The sequence below is a fragment of the Zosterops lateralis genome (assembly GCF_965231275.1).
Source record: "Zosterops lateralis genome assembly, chromosome: 28".
Taxonomy (NCBI): Eukaryota; Metazoa; Chordata; class Aves; order Passeriformes; family Zosteropidae; genus Zosterops; species Zosterops lateralis.
The window spans coordinates 2,803,899-2,822,081 of record NC_139788.1 but is presented as its reverse complement, the minus strand read 5'-3'; the positions used below and the strand labels follow the sequence as shown (position 1 = coordinate 2,822,081).

Sequence of the window (18,183 nt, the reverse complement as noted above, 5' to 3'; positions counted from 1 at the left end):
AGTCTCACACGTCTCATGAGATCTCAGAAGAAATCGTTCCACATTTTAGGGCTGACATGAGGCCTCGTTAATTGAGAACAAGAAGTAGAAGTAAAGCCTGACAAATGCAATTTGCTATTAATTTCCTCTGAAACACAGATTTTCATGAGTGTTTTCATGGGGCTCCTAAAAAAAAAATAAATAAATCAGTGTATGTTTCCTGGCTAAAATAAATTCAAGAAAGGTTTAGGAATGGACTGGGTTTTAACCAGGATCATTAAAACCCTCCCTTATCTGAATTTTTTTCCACCCTGGCACTATCATGGGGACTCCTTTGTGCTGTTTCTGTTGCTCAAGAAATCGGTTCCTCCTCTTACACCTGAAATTTGGCTTTCCTCCACAGCTAATTTTGGGATACAACAAACCCTAAACAGCTGGACAGGAGCTTGGGCTGTAAATAGCAACCAGCTTTAATTTAGTTCATTTCCCACCGGTGACTGATGGTTTTATGGTGCTTTACTGCACTTCATAATAATTTAAAGCAGATATTTAGTGTGTCTATAAAACCTCTTTCGCGAGGTTCTGGGGAAGGGAAAGTAAATACTCTCCATGTTTTTGGTTGAGTTACAAACTGTTGACAAGTCAATCTATAAAATAAATAATTCCTGGGGATGGAGGAGTCTCTGAACCCCTTTGCTCATGGGAACACATTTATGGGGGGGTTCTCAGTTTTCTCTGATTAAATCCAGACAGGCTTAATGCTGAAATCAGTTTTTGAGCCTGGGAAACATCCTGATAATGTTTCAGTCTGGAAATGTCATATCAGACAATTCTTGGGTCTCCTTTTACTGCAAAACACAAGGATTGAATAATTTCCGTTGATAAGTATTTTTCATTCTCTCTCATTTTTCTAGTGTTTCCAGCATTCTCAAATTTTTTCCTCGGCTTTTTTTTTTTAGTGGAAAAAAGAAAAATCACTTGAGTGTCTTATAACTGATGATTTCCACGACAATTATCTGAGAATTATCACCTCTGATTGCTGAGTTTTCCCTTTGCACAAGGCAGAGCTCAGGGAGGTTCTGAGTGATTTTAGTGCAAACCCAGTGAAACCCTGGGTGCACCAGGCTTGGCAGTGAGGTGAAACCTCCTGTCTCAAATCACAGCTCAGGTTCTGCTCCTTCTCTTGTGTTTCCCAGAGTTTCCTCTTGCTGAACGTGGTGAAATCGTGTCTTGGCTGATGAAAACAAACACTCCAGCGCTGTGTCACTCTGCTGTGGCACCCCGGAGAGAGATGTGGCATTTCCAGCAGACATCTGAGCAGGGAGAAGCAAAACAGACCCTAATTGAAAATACAGCTGGATCAGGACAGTCCTGATGTGGTTCTGGCAGCCACTGGGGACGTGGAAATGTGGAGGGTCAGGGGGTGCATGGGCAGAGTGATGGTACCTGACAGGGCTTGGGTGTCCTTGGAGAGACTCTGGCCAGACCAAGGTCAGCCTCCAGTGGGAAACCAGATAAAAACCTGCAGAAGGAGCATAATTCTAAATTCTAATTCTAGAATTTATGAAGTTGTGGCTTTGCAGCGTCGCCTGGACTGGCTGTGGCTCTTGAGAGTATCCTGCCCATGGAGAACCAGCTCATCCTGCATGGATGTGGATCCAGGGCATCCCCAGGCTGCCCTCCCTGTCTCACTCCTGAAATCACATCCCCCTTGAGAGGGAATTTCATTTGCAAGTCTCCAGGTTTTGGATTATCCTTCCCAATCCCCTGCAGTATTATGAATGATTTTTAAATTTAACTCGAGTGTTTCTGTGAACCTTGCCCGTGAACTCTGCAGTAATTTGTATTGTAATGGGAAGGGCAGCACGGCACGGAAAGAACCTTCCCAGAAATAAATGCTGTGTGCTGGGGGAGCACCTGCAGCAGGAATGAAAAATCAGAGGCGATGGGGCTATTTCAGCAAGTTCAAATTCCAACCAACTTCCTTTCCAGCAGAGGAAAACACCATTCCAATACCTGCCGTGTGGTGTTCATTTGCACTGGAGAAGGATCAGCGTTTGCATTAGGTTCTCCAGATTTTGATAACCTCATTTCCCCTGAGGGAGTTTTCGGGCAGGATAATGTATAGCCCCATGTTGTGTGTTCCGAATTCCATTTGCGAGAGATCAGGATTTTATTGCCAGAGCAGCATTTAAAAATTGCTCTCTCTTTTTTCTTTGGCTTTGTGGGAATTTACAGGCCCAGAGTGGAAAGAAAAGGATTTTTTGATAAGATGTAGGCTTGATTTTTATTTATTACTTTTGATGGGAATCTTTACCCCATGGATGAATCTTGCTAGTTATAAAAAGTAGTTGCTGAAAATGCCCAGCTCCTTATTTCAGTGGTGCTGGAGCTGCCAGTGCAGGATTTCCCAGCCCAGGAGGGGCTGTTCTGGAGCTGAAACACCTGGTGGTCTGAGTGCCCAGCCACCAGCATCGCCAGGCAGGCAGCTCCAAGAGCTGGGGCTCAGCTTTTCCTAAAAATAGGACTTCTTTGAAACGTTTTAAGTTTTTTTTTTTTTCTTTTATTTCTGCCTTTATGCCATCATCCAGCAGCTGCTGGGGCAGCTGAGTCTTGTGCTCAGGTACCTCCCTGCAGCTGCCTTAAAGTTTTTTTTTTCCTTTATTCCTGCCTTTATACCATCATAAAGGTACCTCAGGTACCTCCCTGCAGCACCTCCTGCTCCTCTGCTCCTGCAGATGGATGTTGTGCCTCAGTGGCTGGAACAGCATCCTCTTCACTCTCCTCCTTTTTACCCTCCTCCTCCTCCTCTTCTTTGCCCCAAGTGCTCTCTTGCCTCACAGCTCCCTGTTCCCTGTGGTGCCAGATTTCAGGGAACAGTCAATCTATAAAATAAGTAATTCCTGGGGGTGGAGGAGTCTCTGAACCCCTTTGCTCACGGGAATCCATTTATGGGGGGGGGGGTTTCTCAGTTTTCTCTGATTAAATCCAGACAGGCTTAATTCTGAAATCAGTCTTTGAGCCTGGGAAACTTCCTGATAATGTTTCAGTCTAGAAATGTCATCTCAGACAATTCTCTAGGGGTTGCCACTCGTGCCTGGGTGAGGCTGGGGAGGCTGGAGGTGTGAGCAGACATTGTCCAGTTCATGCTGAGCTCCTGCTCCAGCCCAGATCCATTTTGGGGTTGTTTGGGTGCTCCCCAGTGCTGGGTCAGCTCCGTGCTGGGCTCTGTCTCCAAACTTGGAATGTGCATCAACGTTCCCCACTGAGTTTTCCACTTGTTTTTTATTTAATGGAGCATCTCTCAGCGCGTCTCCTGCTCACTGGTTTCCTGAAGGATTGAGGCATTGATGTAGATCATGGGAATTATTCCTGGGACAGTGGTTTGGGCAGTTCCGCTCCAACCCAGCAATGGGCTGAGATCCTTTAAATGCACGAGTTCCTTTCCTGAAGAATTAACAGAGGGACTCATTAATTCCTAATTGCTGCTAATTAATCCTCTGTATGGTTTCTCGTGTTTATGAGCAGATGAAGTAGAACTTCCCCTCATCGACGCCTTGAGAACATTTAAGCCTTTTGTGTGGCTTGTTAAATCATCACATTTCAAACTTCCCAGCTACCAAAGCAGTCAGTAATTAATTGATGTCCCCGTGGTACGAGGTAACTGTATGTTGGTTTTCTCATCCTGCTTTACTTTGTGTGTTTTCATGTCATATGGAAAATTAACTCCAGTTTCCATATTTTTCTCTGAACACTTTCAGAGCCATGGTCTCTGCTCTCTGAGGCCCATTTGCCCACCTTTTAAGAAGTCTTTACTCCAGCCCTTCTCCCCTCAAAGCTCCATTTTTCTAACCCAGCCAAAGAATAGCAGCACCAGCTCCACAAAACTCATCAAACTTGTTACTTCTTGGTAGCAACTGGAGGTGAATGGATGTTCCCTTCCCTCTGGGGGTAATGATGGTTTGAAACTCCCTGTCCTGCCTCCACTTCCTTCATTTGGCAGGTCTTCGGGAGTTTATATAATCTGGCAGTGATCCTCTGACTAAACCCTGTCCAGCATTTCATGCAATAAACTTAATGGACTTTTCCATCTTGGAACAGCTGAATTCTCTCAGAGCAGCTGCTGTGGTTTATTGATGGGCTCATTAGAGCACTGCCACTGGCCCAGGAGGGGCTTTGTACCTATCCCAGCATGGAACATAAACTGGGCAATTCCAGATGATCCTGTTTAAAGGCTGGGAGCTCCAGGGGCTGGGATTGATGGCTGGGATTGCAGGAGCTCAGACAGGGAGCCTGTGGAGATGGAATTGAGGAGGGCAGGGAAAGCCAGAGGGCAGGGGCAGTGTGCTGAGCCCTGGCTGGTTGGCAGGAATGCTGTTCCACGGTTTCCTGTGGGATCTGTGTGTTTTTGGGGTGGGAGATTGCATTGAGAGGCTGAGCTGGGGGTCTGTGGGTCTCTCCCTGCAGCCCTGCCAGGGAAAGTGGCACTTCTCTCACTACTACATTTGGAAGAAATCTAAACAATTTGAGATTGTTTTTAAATTTTCTTTGGAGGGCTTGTAATGAAAGTGATTCCCCTCCAAGCAAGAACATTGCTTTTTCCACATAGCTCTGTTGTTTACTTCATCCATCATCCTTGCTCGGGAGCTCAGTTCATAGGAGTGCCCTGACTGCTTGCCTGGGTGTGAAAATTGAAATTTCGGTTCTTGTCCTTGTCTACAGAAGTCACTTGGCCTGTGTCCATTGGTGAGCTGGTCCAGACTGTCTCATTAAACCTCGACTTTCAGGGGAATAAAAAATTCCAGCTTTATTTTCTGAGACTGTTCTGCAACATCCACCTCAATCACACTGTGACAGAAAACATTCAGGATTGCACTCATTTACAGGGCCCTTCTAGGGATCAGCATCTCCTGGGGAAAAAAAGCCTCAAAGGAGTAGGAATAAACTCAAAAGGCCTCCAAATTTTGTATTTAACATTCATGATCATTTTAACAATTCTTTAGGTCTCAGCTGGCACACTCAGAGCCACAGAACAGCCCTGTCTTTGCAGCTGAGAGGAAAAGCCTTGTGCAGCAAGTCTGGAAGGGACAGGTCCTCTGAGGAGCATTTGGAGCACAGCCTTCAGGATAATTAGGGCTTGTGTTTGGGTGAGCAGGTGCCAAAGGCTGCTGTGTCCAAACTGCCCCTAACCCAGCCCACCGTGTGCTGTAAATCCTGCTGGAAATAAATAACCCAGCCCACAAACCAGTGATTCAGCCCTCAGAAACTCAGATGGTTTTGTTTGTGTTATTTCCATTTGCCCGGGTAATCGAATTTGTTGGAATTAGGGGTTTGTCTGGATAATAACGTTTTCTCACCCTCTGGCAGGGGGAGCGAACGCCGATGCGCTGAGTGCTGCATGCACTGGAATAAACTGGCCCTTGATAGCATCAATTACCCACTCCTGATGGATGGCTGAGAGCAGGCTGCCAGCTTTGGATTGCACGGGATCAGCCACTCTTTCTCTCTGATAGAAAAGCTCTGAAGAAATTGCATTTCCAAGCATTGGTGGAGACCAATGTCTCCAATGTCTCTCTGTGCACATGGAGGGACACTGGGGACAAGGACAGCCTGGCATCCCCTTAGTGCCTGTGGGCCCTGGGCAAACCCCCACTGGTGACAGTGTTCTGCTGCAATCTGTGCCAGGCCACTCAAGGAATTGCCTCTTGGCTGGTGTTTCCGTGGGGATTGCGGGAGTCAGGCCCTGCCAGAGCTGTGGTGACAGGAGCAGGAGCACCTCTAATGGCTTGTGAAGCTCCTCAGAGGCTCCTGGTTCTCCAGGGGGAGGCTGGGGGATGACAAGCAGTGGCTGTGGTGTGTAGGAGGGGGTGTTGGTGATGGCAAAGCTGTGTTGTACCTGAGCCCAGTCCTGGTGAAGGATCCATAAAGTGGGTAATTGGTGCCCTTGTGTAGCTCTGTGTGGGGCAAAGGCTGCAGCAGCCACATCTCTTTGTTCCAGCTTCTCCAGCAGCAGCTGGGTGATGATCCCTGGGGCTCTGGTGTCTGAGCAGTCCCAGCCAGAGCTGCAGGAAATACAGGTTGGATATCAGGAAAAAAGTTCTTACAGAAAAAGTGATAAAGTACTACAATGGTCTGCCTGGGGAGGTGGTCGATTCACCATCCCTGGATGTGTTTAAGAAAAGATTAAATGTGGCACTGGGTGCCAGGGTTTAGTTGAGGTTAGGATTAGGTTGGACTTGATGATCTTGGAGGTCTCTTCCAACCTGATTCTGTAATTCTGTGATTCTGTGACCCTGCCAGCCTCACAGACACAGGGACCCTGCCACTGGAGGGGAGCAGGGCCTCTTTCTGCTCCAGCCACAGGAGCTCCCCACAGGTCTGCTCCATGGGCTTGGGAGTCTCTCTCCATCCAGGGACATCTTCAGGAGGTTCAGGGGTAGAGTTCTGTGCCAGGGAAGCCGCAGTACAGCAAAGGAAACTGGGAATCAGTACAGACAGACTGTGAAGTGTGAGCAGGGCTGGAGGGGTGGCTGTGTTGCTGATCATCAGGGGACCAGAATTCCTGCTGAAAGACAAATCATCCCAGTTGTATTACCCACGGTAGCTGCATGATCTGCAGGATAGATTGGGATTAGTGTTGTAGTGACAACCTGCTGAGCAGCTCCTGGCTCCTGCAGCCTCCCTAATGCTGCTGTGAGCCAAAGGAGTCCTGTGTGTCCCCGTGCTCTGCTGCTGTCTGAGGAGACAGGAGTGGCAGAGCCATTAGCTTGGAGCACATTCCTTAATGTGGCACAAGCAGCTAAAGAAGATGTATTTATGCTCCTTCACTTTCAATTGGTAATCTCAAGAGTGGGAGCTGGTAATAAATTCCCTCACTGGGGCTCCTCTCCCTCCAGCCCCGCCACAGAGGGGAAGAGCAGCTCATTTGCATGAGATAATGAAACTGCAGTGAAATAGTAAAATTGCAAAGCAACTTTGTTTTAATAATGACAGATGCTTCTTAAACACTTCAATTATTGCCTCTCCGAGCTGTTTTAGCAAGGCCACACAGAAAGGGAGAGAAGTATTCCTGAAATACCTGGAATAAAACTCCCTTTCCCACAACATCTCCAAGAGAAAACCTTTCCCCTTTGTTCAAAGGAAAGTATTTGGGTTTTTTCCTGGCTCAGGGCTTGCCTGTTTCAGGTCCTGAGAGGGGAAAGGTGAGTGTTCCCAGGCAGGGCACCCTCCCTGAGATGGGATGGTGTGGGCTGTAGGCCCTGGGAACTACCAAGGAACTACTTTTCCTTGTGCTGTCCCATGGGAATTATAAAAATGGTGCCAATTTCCATGGTTCACGACCCTCCAGTGACACAATGGCAGTACCAGCCTCAACTTCCCCGAGCAAAACTGGCTCCCTGGGTGCTGCAGACACTTTGCTATAAAGAAGCAGCAAATGGTGCATCCAACAAAGCACGGGGAGCAAGATAAACACATTAATGGAGAGAAAAAAAAATAATAAAAAAAAAGCCATTATGTGAGCACACAGCGTGCATGGAGAACAGGGAGAGAGATTCTGGGCAGCAGGGGAGGATGAAAATAAGACAAGCAGTACTGAAGGGTAAAAAGCCTGAGAGACTGGAACGCTCTGTGCCTGAAATCATTCTGCAGCACGTTTTATTTTTGTATTTTCTGCGGTGATCCTCCAACCCTGCGTGCCCCTTTCCCTCCTCTAATGGTGCCCTTTTCCTTTCTGCTGGGGACCACGCTCTGCTTCCTCCTGCCTCCCTTTCAATGCCATGAAAAGAAAACCTCTCCAGAGCTTCTCCTCCCCTCAGCCCGTGCAGTCTCGGGGCTCTGAGGTGTTACCTGTGTCACAGTCACTCCGTTAATTTACGACAACCATTTCCAGGCACATTATATCCAGAGCCCATATGTCACCTCGCCGCTGCCAAAAGAGTTCTTGTTTACTAAAGCTGATGCTTTCAGAGCGCGCTAAGTGGCACCATGGATGCTACTTAAAATAAAAGGTGTCAGCACCTTGTCTGCCCCTGTGGATTGCTCAGAGCTCTGAAATGTCCCTGAGCACCCACACCTCACTCTGAGCTGCCTGATGCTGCTCTGTCCCTGCAGTTCTCCTGTGCCCCATCTCCCCACCAGCAGCTCTTGGGGCTGTGGCAAGAAGGCAGCTCTGGGTTTGGGGCAGGATGACACACACACTTTTAGTGGTTTTCATGTTCTTAATGTCTGGAAAAGCAGGGTCCTGTGTCTGCAGGTGCTGGTGCTGTCCAGCTGTGGCAGAGGAGCATCTCCTGGGGTGTGCAGAGCCCAGAGAGAGCCTGTCCCTGTCACCCAGTGCAGCTGCATCCCTGGGATGTTCCCAGTGCAGTCCTGGGATGTTCCCAGTGCAGTCCTGAGCTGACACAGCCCTTCTGCTGATGGACCAGGCTCCTGCTCTCCTCCCTTTCCTCACCCTGCTGTTTTTTTCACTCTTTTAAAATTTTTTCTGCTTTGTTTCTTTCCCTGTTTACCTGAGCACAGCTGTCTAAGCCAGAGGCTCTGTTTTTTCCTAGTTAAAACCATAAAATTAATACACAACTCCAGTCCCACGGCTGGTTGGATATTTCGGTTTCTGGTGGAAAATATCAGATTGCAGGAGTTGCACGGAAATTCTTGAAGGGAAATAAATGCCTACCAAATTCTCCCAAATGTCACAATCCAGTTTGGATCCAGGCTGTGTGTCTGGAGGTTTGGGGCAGATTTCTTTTCTGTGCTATTCACCTTTCTGCTGGGCTCCACTTCTCAGTGGCATCACTCCCTGATCCTGCAGGGCCCAGCTGACCCTGTTCCCATTCTGTCCCTCCTGGAAGGGGGAATAATGGAGAGGTCTCTGGAGACAGCTCCACAGCTCCTGGTTGTGCTGCAAGTCACTTCAATTTCTCATCTGTGGAGCCAGAGATGGCACAAGCTGGGATCAACCTGTCACGCTCAGTAAAGCCGGGTTGGGATGAGATAATGCCACTTGTGAAAAGCTCAGGAAGATCCTGAAAGGCTCCTGATGCCAGGCAGACACGAGTGTTGTTAAATGGAAAGTTTTTATATTATATCCCTGTTTCCATGGCTGTTTGGGCCTCCTCATAGTGATGCAAACACAGTTCTTGTGCAGGGACTGTCCTGCCCAACCCACTCTGGCAGGCACTAGAGGAGACAATGAATTGCCATCACTCCCTCTGTTCCATCCCCAAATTTCCATGAAGGAAACCAAGTGTATTTTACCTGTGAGAACATTCAGCTCCAAACTTACCCGAGTCCTCCCCAGGTGACAGAGATTTTGTCTGGTTTGGTTTGGGGAGAAGGAAAGAGTTGGTGCTCACAGAGAGCCAGAGGGCATGGAGGGGTTGTGGTGGCCCATGTTGGTCCCTGTGAGAGGGCACAGGGATGTATCAGAACACTGACACCCGGGGTCAGCAAAACACCTGCTCGCTGATGTACAATTACTGCTTTGAAATGGTATTTCGCTGGAAGAAATCCAGGTTAAAAATCATTCTCTGCTGAGCTGAAAATCAAAAATGTCTGAAGGTGCCTGGCTGGGACCAGGAGGTGGGAGGGTGGGCAGGCACCTCTCACCATTTCCCCATTTTCTCCATATTTTGCCCAGAGGGATTAATTGACGCTTAAAGGGAACCGAACTGCTGTTTTATGAGTGAAATCTGTTGCCTCGTTCATTATTCATCAGGAGGTGATTGGCAGCTCCGGGGCGGTGGGTCACAGTCTGGTAAAGGGTGAGCTGCTGACTGACAAGGTTAATTACTGCCTGGCGTTATTGCTGATAACGATTTATGTTGACAATTCCTGGTGTTCCTGGAGCAGCTGGAGGTTTGTCACGCAGGGTCAGCCTGCTCTGCCCCGTCCTGCCCCTGCTGTCCTCGGCTCTGGGAACAGCCATTCCCTGGGCACATGGGAAGGGAGGAACATTTGTCTCTCTTATGATGCAGAAGCAGCTTTGCAAAGGCATCAGTGGCTTTTTACCTTTTTTTCCTGCTTCTTTTTGCTATGTTCTCTGCATATTGATCAGGGTTCAGAGCATGAAAGTGAGGCTGGGCTGATCCCCCCTTTGGTTTTTCTGGGGGCTCAAGCGAATAGAGATGTGAAAGATTTTTTGAGGGTGACCCTTAAAAACAATTCAAATGGGAAGGAAATTTGTCTTTATTTCACACTGTGCAGGGTGGGCTGTGCCACTGAAGCCCAGAGCCACCCCTGGGGGCTGTGCCTCCACTTTTGGGGTTGGTTTTATGGCTGCAGGAAGGGCACAGCTCTAGTTGTGCTCAGAGCTTCCCTCCCTGCCTCGATATAATAAAGCAGAGTCATAAAGATTTAGACTAATAAACGCTGGCCTTTAGGGTGCTCTCAGCTTTTATCGGGCTAATAAGATTTTTGACTTACATGGAAGGGAAGAGGCAAACGAAGCTTTTATGAACCTGATGGCCTCATTGGGGCTCTCAGCTCCGGCTCCTCTCTGTGATGGGAATCTCCAGGCAAACCACCATGGAATATCCAGGCTTCATTATCCAGGTATCAAACTGTGGGAGGTGTGTGAGGGCAGGGAGAGCTGCACTGTCTGAGCCTCATTGTCTCTTCCCTCCCTCTGCCCAAAATCAGGACCTTCCCTTCCTCTCCATGTGCTCAAGACCATCACCACTGCCCCAAATGTGCCACAACCCCCTTGGTGAGCAGCAGCATTTCCCAGGTGTTTAGTTTCAGTTGGGAATTATTTTATCATAACAAGCTTTATGGCTGATAAAGTTGGGATGTTGTTAAACAATGTGAGATTTAGACAGAACCTGAGCAAGAAGGAAGGGAGATGTTGAGTATAAACAGGCATAAACGTCATTATTTTCTAGAAATTATTTATTTAAAATTTAAAACCATATTACTTCATACAGCAAACTGTGCACTTTGATATATCACAGTGTCTTAAAAAGGAAAATAATCAGAATTTTTTCTTTTTTTTTTTTTTTAATTTTTTTATTTTTTGGAAATTGTATTTACATCGGCCTAGAATGATCAGCAAGTAACACAGTTACTATGAAACCAAAATCGTTACAAAATGTTTACAAAAAACTATATTCATAGAAATTCTGCATGTCCACAAAGGAAAATCCCCTGAATGTCACGGAGACTATTTTTTCCTTTTTCCCACTCTTTTCTCTTTTTTTTTTTTTGTTGTTTTGGTTTTTTTTGTGTTTTTTTTTTTCTTTTTAATTTTTTTTTTTTTTTTTTGAGAAACATGTCAAAGTAAAGTACAGAGCAGGGAGCTCATGATGCCAATGCCTGGGAATGCCCCTGCCCTGCCAGCTCCGAGCACTCTGGGCTCTGTTGTACCCCACGGTCACTGGGTGCTGGGCTGAGCACTGGGTGAAGCCACCAGGATCCACCATGTCCCTTTGCTGTGACCTGCCCAGAGAACCTCTGTGCTGGCACCCAGCTGAGTCCTGCTCCCAGCACCGGGGTGGAGCAGTGGGTGCCCAGAGCTGGAGCTGGTTCCCCTTTGCATATTCCATCTCTCTGTGGGTCTGTCCCCTCCACACCAGACCTGACTCGTGCTGTTGGTTGACTCCAAACAGAAAATCCACCTCAGGGTGATGCCTTAAGTTTGAGATTTTGTGTTTTTCAGGTTCTGTGCTGCCCAGGGGTGCAGCTCTGAGCTCACAGTCAGCATCACTCAGCTCTTCACAGAGCAGGGAGACAAAACAAATCCTTTCCCAGATGGAGACCAAAGACAACTGTTACAAGTTTTCAGGCCCAAAATCATAAACAAAGGGTGGGCTGAAGAGAGAAAACAAGAAGGATGGGACCTCATAACCTGGAGCTGCAATTGGACAATTAAACCCCAATATGCAAATGGACCAAAACTTAGGAAAGTGTGAAACCTGGTGACTGGTTGTGCATTTTGTGACCATTTTGGGTCCACCTTGGGTGCAGCCCTGGGCAGGCTCTTGTCCTGTCCAAGGTGTATCTTTAAAGGCCTTTTAATAAATACCTACTTTATTCTCCAGCTCAGTCCAGTCTCTGTTCCAGCTCAGCCTCCCCAAGGCATCAAGGGAAGCTGCTGGCTGTCCCTGCTCTGTCTCACGGGAGAGTTGGAGGGAAAAAAGCCAGTGATAAGGGGACGGTGAGCTGAGGTGACAACAATTTAGACACAGTTTAATAATCCAAACCTCCTTTTTCTGTATTTCCTTCTCAGTTTTCCAGTCCCTCTGCCCAAGTGAAGAAAGGAACTGAGTTAAACAGCGTTGGAAGTCAGATAATTTCAGATGTGAGTTGTCACTGGTCCCGACCAGGTCACAGAAGGCTTTGAGGCTTTGTCCTTGGGTCTGTCCCTTCCCCAGTCTCCCCACACGTGGCTGTGAGGAACATTGGGCTGGCTGCTCCTCCTCTGGCATGAACACACACATGGCTTTGGGCTCCGGGACCAGGAGCACACAGGGAGAGACTCCCCAGGGTGAGCTGCCCCGGGTCCTGCAGGAAGGCTGAGGCTGAGATTGTCCACGTCCCCTCAGGCAGGTCACAGTGAGGAAGGGTCTGGGGTCCCAGCAGCTCCTCTGCCTTCTTTTGGGGGCTGCAGAACATTCCCTTATTGGATGTCAGTTGTTCCAAATGAGCAAAACTTCAACACAAAGCTGTAGGTGCAGGATTTTGGCTGCAGTTCGTGGCTGATTTAAGGATGGGAGGGAAAAGGTTCATCTGCAAGGTTTGATCTGGCTGGCAGTACACCAGTAATTCCAGATGCTCACCTGTCACATTTGTGAGTAAAATCAAATCAGGCTGGTGTCAATAAATGAATGGGGTTTGTGGTATCAGCAATATTTATTTATTTTTAAAAAAAAATCTGCCAAGAAGCAAAATGAATGCTGATTTCTGTGGTATTTTACTCTCTGGACATTTAAAGCCAGCTTCAGGCTTTGTTTTCATCTCTGCTTTTTTTTTTTAGAGCTTAGAAATCCACAAGGAAAATATAAAATCTACTACTCTGACAAGCCTAAGGATTTGCAAAGGAATAGAGAAAACATGTCATTAGCTTTGGGAAGCTGCCCCACTCTTCAGTCTTGTCCTCTGCTCAAGGTATTTGGGCAGCAAACTATTAAGAATCTGATGCCCATTGCATTGGCAGCTTTCATCCCTAATTTTTCAAGGTTTTTGTGAAAAGGTGAAAATGAATGTAAAATCTTTGCATATCTTTACTTGAGTCAAAGAATGACAAATCACCTGGTTTTGTTTGGGGTCACTCTGTGGTTTCTTTACATTATGAAAAAAAACAAAATAAGGACAAACTATCTTCCATGATGGGGTGGGGGAGCAGCTCTTCCCCCTTGAGCTAATCTGCTAATTCTGCTCAGCTCGAGACAACCTTCCCAACTGAGCACGGAGAGGAGCAGGTGGGGAAAAATCCAAAACCAGCTACAGAGAGTTTTGTTCCTTTGGGCGAGGATAAACTCTCCAGAATGGCTGTGCAGCTCAGGATGGGGAACAGGCTCAGTTCAGCATCCAGGTTCCTGCAGGGGCCTCAGCACCCTCTGCACCCATGGCACAGAGCAAGGCTCTGGGTGCAGAGCTCAGGCACTGGCTGCTCCATCCCTGCCCCACCTGCCCTCCACACAGGTGGGGTCCTGCAGCAGGTCACTGTCCCTCTCACCCCTGCAGGAGAAGGACATTGCTGTTTTCTACACCACCAGCGTTTAAATCAGAGCTTTTGAGCACCTTTGCATCACGTGTGTGACATTCTGGGTTAGAGTGGGCAGAGGAGTTTCCATTTGTTTAATTTTTGTGAATGAATCCACTGTGGGTCCCCTGGCAGGGATGCAGCTGAGGGACGTTACTCAAGTGTTACCTTAGGTCAGCAGAGGGGTCTTTGGTAATTCTGCCTCAATTCATCTGCAGGACCAACCTTCTGGGTTAAGCAACCTGAAAACAAGAAGACAATTCATGGAAGATTTCCTAAAAACGTTTTAGTGTGTGTTTGCTTAAATCCCATGGAGAGGCTGCCTGAGGGGCGGCAGTTCGTGGTCAGAGCAGGAGGGATCCCAGGCTTGGCTCTGCTCCTTCCAGGTCAGCCCTGGCTGAGATTCATCTTTCAGGTCCTTGATGCCACGGAGAGCACTCAGTCCTAAACCAGGCCCACAGTCCCCTCCCAGTGTGGAGTTGCAGTTCAGCAGTGCTGAATTTCATGGAAATCGGTACTTTTGGCTCTTGGAAGCAGCTCTGCTGGAGCCTGTGGACCGGGTTGCTTCCCATGCCTCTCTGCAGGAGAGACTGAGCTTTGCAGGAAGAGCAGAGACAGAGCTGAGCACCTGGAGATCCCGGTGTCACCCTGGGCTTGGGCTGGAGCTCGGCACGGAGAGTGTGGGTGCTGTCACTGCAGAAGGTCCTGTGCATGCCACGCTGGCCTGGAACTTGGCTCCATTACAGTCTCACCTTCCCCTTCCCAGCCAGCTGCCCTGGATCTTCTGAGGGACCTGTGTCACCTTGTGCCACCACGCTCCCAGGTGGACGTCCCACTGGGGATGGCTGCGCCAGCACAGCCGCGAGGTGAGGGCCACCGCGAGCTGCTTGGAGGGCAGGCACAGCCTCCACCGCCATCCCGGGGCTCCCCAAATTCCTCTCCCTCTCCCGGGCAATGTATCCAAAATGTGCTCTGTGTGTCGGTGTGGGTAAGGCGCTCACACCCAACCCAGTGCTCCTGTTTATTGCCGTGCTGATGGAGCTGCCCTCGAGGCTCCTCCTCGCCCGCTCGGGGCTGGCTCGATTCTGCTTCGCCTCCGCGTGTTTTCGGTGTGTAAACATCAGACTCCTGGGTGGTGGTTGGACTCCATGAGGCCTGGAGGATCGAAGCATTGAAAAAAAAAAAAAAAGGAATGAAAAGTAACAAAAACAAACGCAAAAAAAGCCCCAAGACCCACGTTACTGTCCGTGCTTGGAAGTTCTGGCTCCTCCGCGGTGATGGATGCAGCTGGGTTGCAAAGGCCTTGTTCTTGAAATGAACAAACCAGGCTTTTTTTTTTGTTTGTTTTGTTTTTTCTTTTTCTTTTTTTCCATGTTTTTTTTTTTTTAATCCATTCTCCCTTAGTTAAGGGCGCATCCAACCTTTGTCTGCAGCAACTCCTTCCCCTCCCACCCACCCCCGCTGCCGTTCCCTAGGGAAACACGGGTGCCAATCCGGTGTTGCAGGTCATGTTGTCCTTGCCGGGCAGCCGTCGGTCGTTGAAGGTGTGCATGTTGATCACGGCGTCCGTCTTCACCATCACAGGGGGCTGAGGCTTGTGCTTGACCCGGCGCTGGCAGGTGAGCGACAGCCGGATCTCGTCGGCCATGGCGCTGCAGAAGGAGCGCTGGGGACAGCGGGGATGACGCCTTAGGATTTTTGGCTTTTATGGGTTTGTTTTTTTTTTCACGTATCTGTAACCCTGCAATTCTTTAGTGTGTGTTAGTTATTGTGGAGCTCTGTAGCCTGTCAAGCTACTGTTCTCCTGTTTTATTTGGACAAAGTGATTCCTCTCTAGGGCTGGGGGTCAATGATACTTCACTCTCTCTCAGGCCCCAAAAAGGATAAACAAAAGTGAGTTTGGGAGGGGAGCAAACTGAGGGGATGCGACTGCATTAGCTGAAGCTGTGATTGGAGGATTAACCCCGATATGTAAATAGACCAAACTTATATCTGTCTACAAAACTTGTGACTACTGTCCATCTTGAGTGCAGCCCCTCAGAGACTTTTGACTGCCCAAGGTGCATCTATTTATATATTTACTGAAGGTGCATTCAATAAAGACTTGCTTTTATTCTCTCAATCTTGTCTAGCCTCTGCTTTAGGTAGCCACTCCAAGGCATAGAGGACAAAACTCTCCATTACTGCTGCAGCGCTCTGCTCCCCCAGTGGGTAACCAGTACCCAGATTTAACTCCCCAGCGGGGCTGGAAGGGCTCAGCAGAGGGTGAGCACGAGGTCTGGGGCTGTTTCAGGCATTGGCTCTGTTCTGCAGGGCTGTGTGGGCACCTGGCTGACCCTTCTCCCGTGGCAAGGACTGTAGCTATGACATGCTAAATCCTGCACAAAGGCAGAGCTGGAGGCGGCTGCTGAATGTCTGGTGCTGTGTGATCCCTGCAGGGGGCTGGGACGGGTCTGACCCTCCTGCTACTGGGCAGTTTTCCTTTCTCTATCTAGTCCATCATGAGGGCAGCTGGCTTTCATTTCTGGTCATGCACACAAGTGCTCATTGCACTTACTGCACCGGGACACCCCACGGAAGAGGAAGAACATTAAAGCATTTCTGTTGTTTTCTGAACACTGATCAGCCACTGCTGGGCTGTGTCTGTGAGTGTGGCAGAGTTGATAAAAGTGTGAGGCTTCCTGGTGGGCCCTGACTTGTTCCTCTTTGAGTGGGACTGGGGAGAAGGCATGGATAGTCACACCTGGAACATGCAAGGTGATTTCAAGTGGATGCAACAGCTGAGAAAGGCCCCTGGTAGGGCCTTCTGTCTGTATTTTAATGACTTATTTGTCAGCTTGCTCTAAACTGCCCTGTCCTGGTGTGGAGGCTGCTGCAGCAGACAACCCTGCTCAGAGCAGAAGTGACTTTCCCCCGAGTGGAGGCTGTCACAGGGGTGCCAGGCTGGATCCCTGTGCCCCCTCCCTGCCTGTCTCTGGGGTCAGGATGCAAAGCTGGGCTCAGGGCAGTGCAGAGAACCAGAGGGAATCAGGCAGTACCTGCTCGCGCTCCGCCGTTTTGCGCAGCTTGTAGATGAACTCCACCATGGCCACGAAGACGGACAGCACCAGGCCTGCTGCCAGGACAATGAAGATCCCTCCGATGTTCTGGACACCCAGAGCACTGGCCTCCTTGTTCTCATCCTCAGGGCAGCCATTCCCCCGCCACCACTTCTCCTTCATGACGTGGAGCTTGTCCTCCTCCTGGAGCTGCAGGATGGCGATGGTGATCTTGTCCCTGTACGGTGACCCTGGGGATGGGAACAGCATTACACACAGATGGAAAGTGGGACAAAAATCCCACCAAGCAGGGAAGGTGTCTGTGCTAAGCAGAGCAGTTCAGACCTCTCCTCAATGGGCAGACACTGTCAGGTTTGGTGTTTGGAAATCACCTCTGTCGTGTTTGTGGTAAGCAGCCCCCCTCGGGGTGCCTGCAGACCTGTCACTTACCCATGGGTGTCCCAATCCCGTAGCCTTTGGTGTCGATGAGCCCCCCGATCTGGGTGAGGTTGCAGTTCCTCTGGGTGATGTACTCGATGGTGGTGGACTCCATCAGCAGCGCGTAATCGGCCGTCAGGGTTCGCTGGATCCCCTCCTCGTTGTTTTTAACCAGTGCCGTGGGTTTGCTGCTCATGAAAGCCCACATTTTTTCAAACGTGGAAATTTTGGATTTCTGGAAAAATGATACCCCCCACCCCCCAGCCCCAAAATAAGAATGAATTCTCCATTTGCTGAAAGGTGGTATCTTTTCAGTTCATGATAATAATAGTAGAGAACAGATCACACAATGGAGCAACCGTGAATTTGACTTTGTCTTAAATACCTTCCCTGCCCAACATTGTTTGGATTTATGTTCGAAGAGAGACAAGTGTTGCAGCAACATCCCACTGTGCTTCAGGTCCTGAGGTGGAACTGAGACCTTGCCCAAAGCCCTGCAGTCCCTTTTGTCTCTCAGATCTGCTTAAATGTGTTCACTTCCTAACCAGGATTTGTTTACCCTGTAATGTTTCTGCGCGCGGAGAGAACAGAGAGAGTTTTGGAGGACGTGGTTTTCTCTACACACACTCTATGATATTTTTGTCTTTCCTCTAGCATGGCAAGGAAACATGTCTCCTCTGAGATATGTGCAACTGCCAAACAGATTTAACATCCCCACGTAAACAGAAGCACAGAGATATTCAAGAAGATTGTCTTACGGCTAAAAATAAACACGGATATTCTTTCACTATCAGCAGACATTCTGTTGCAAAGGAAGAAATATGTTTTCTAGCTTGCTATTCATGTGAATGTGTTTTTTTTTTCTTCTAGAAAATGTGTTGAGTGAGAAGAAATATGGTTATTTTACGTCTTGCCATAACATTTGAAAAGTACCATTTATCTACAGGCACCTTCTGAGTTGTTTCTGTCAATCATCACAAAAGCCACAGAATCCCAGAATCCCAGAATGGTTTGGGTTGGGGAAGACCT

General features: G+C 48.5%; 1 protein-coding gene across 1 annotated transcript in view; it reads right to left on the bottom strand.

Annotated features, from left to right (window-relative positions):
* Positions 1-14,695: 14,695 nt before the first annotated feature.
* GRIK3 (glutamate ionotropic receptor kainate type subunit 3) overlaps positions 14,696-18,183 on the bottom strand; it is a gene marked incomplete at its 5' end in the record, with an annotated part of 113,113 nt that continues 109,625 nt past the window's right edge. The window contains 3 exons of the mRNA XM_083879648.1: positions 14,696-15,344; positions 16,717-16,967; positions 17,167-17,389. Coding sequence (XP_083735774.1) covers positions 15,150-15,344; positions 16,717-16,967; positions 17,167-17,389 — 669 coding nt within the window. The 3' untranslated portion in view covers positions 14,696-15,149. The remainder of the gene's footprint in view (positions 15,345-16,716; positions 16,968-17,166; positions 17,390-18,183) is intronic.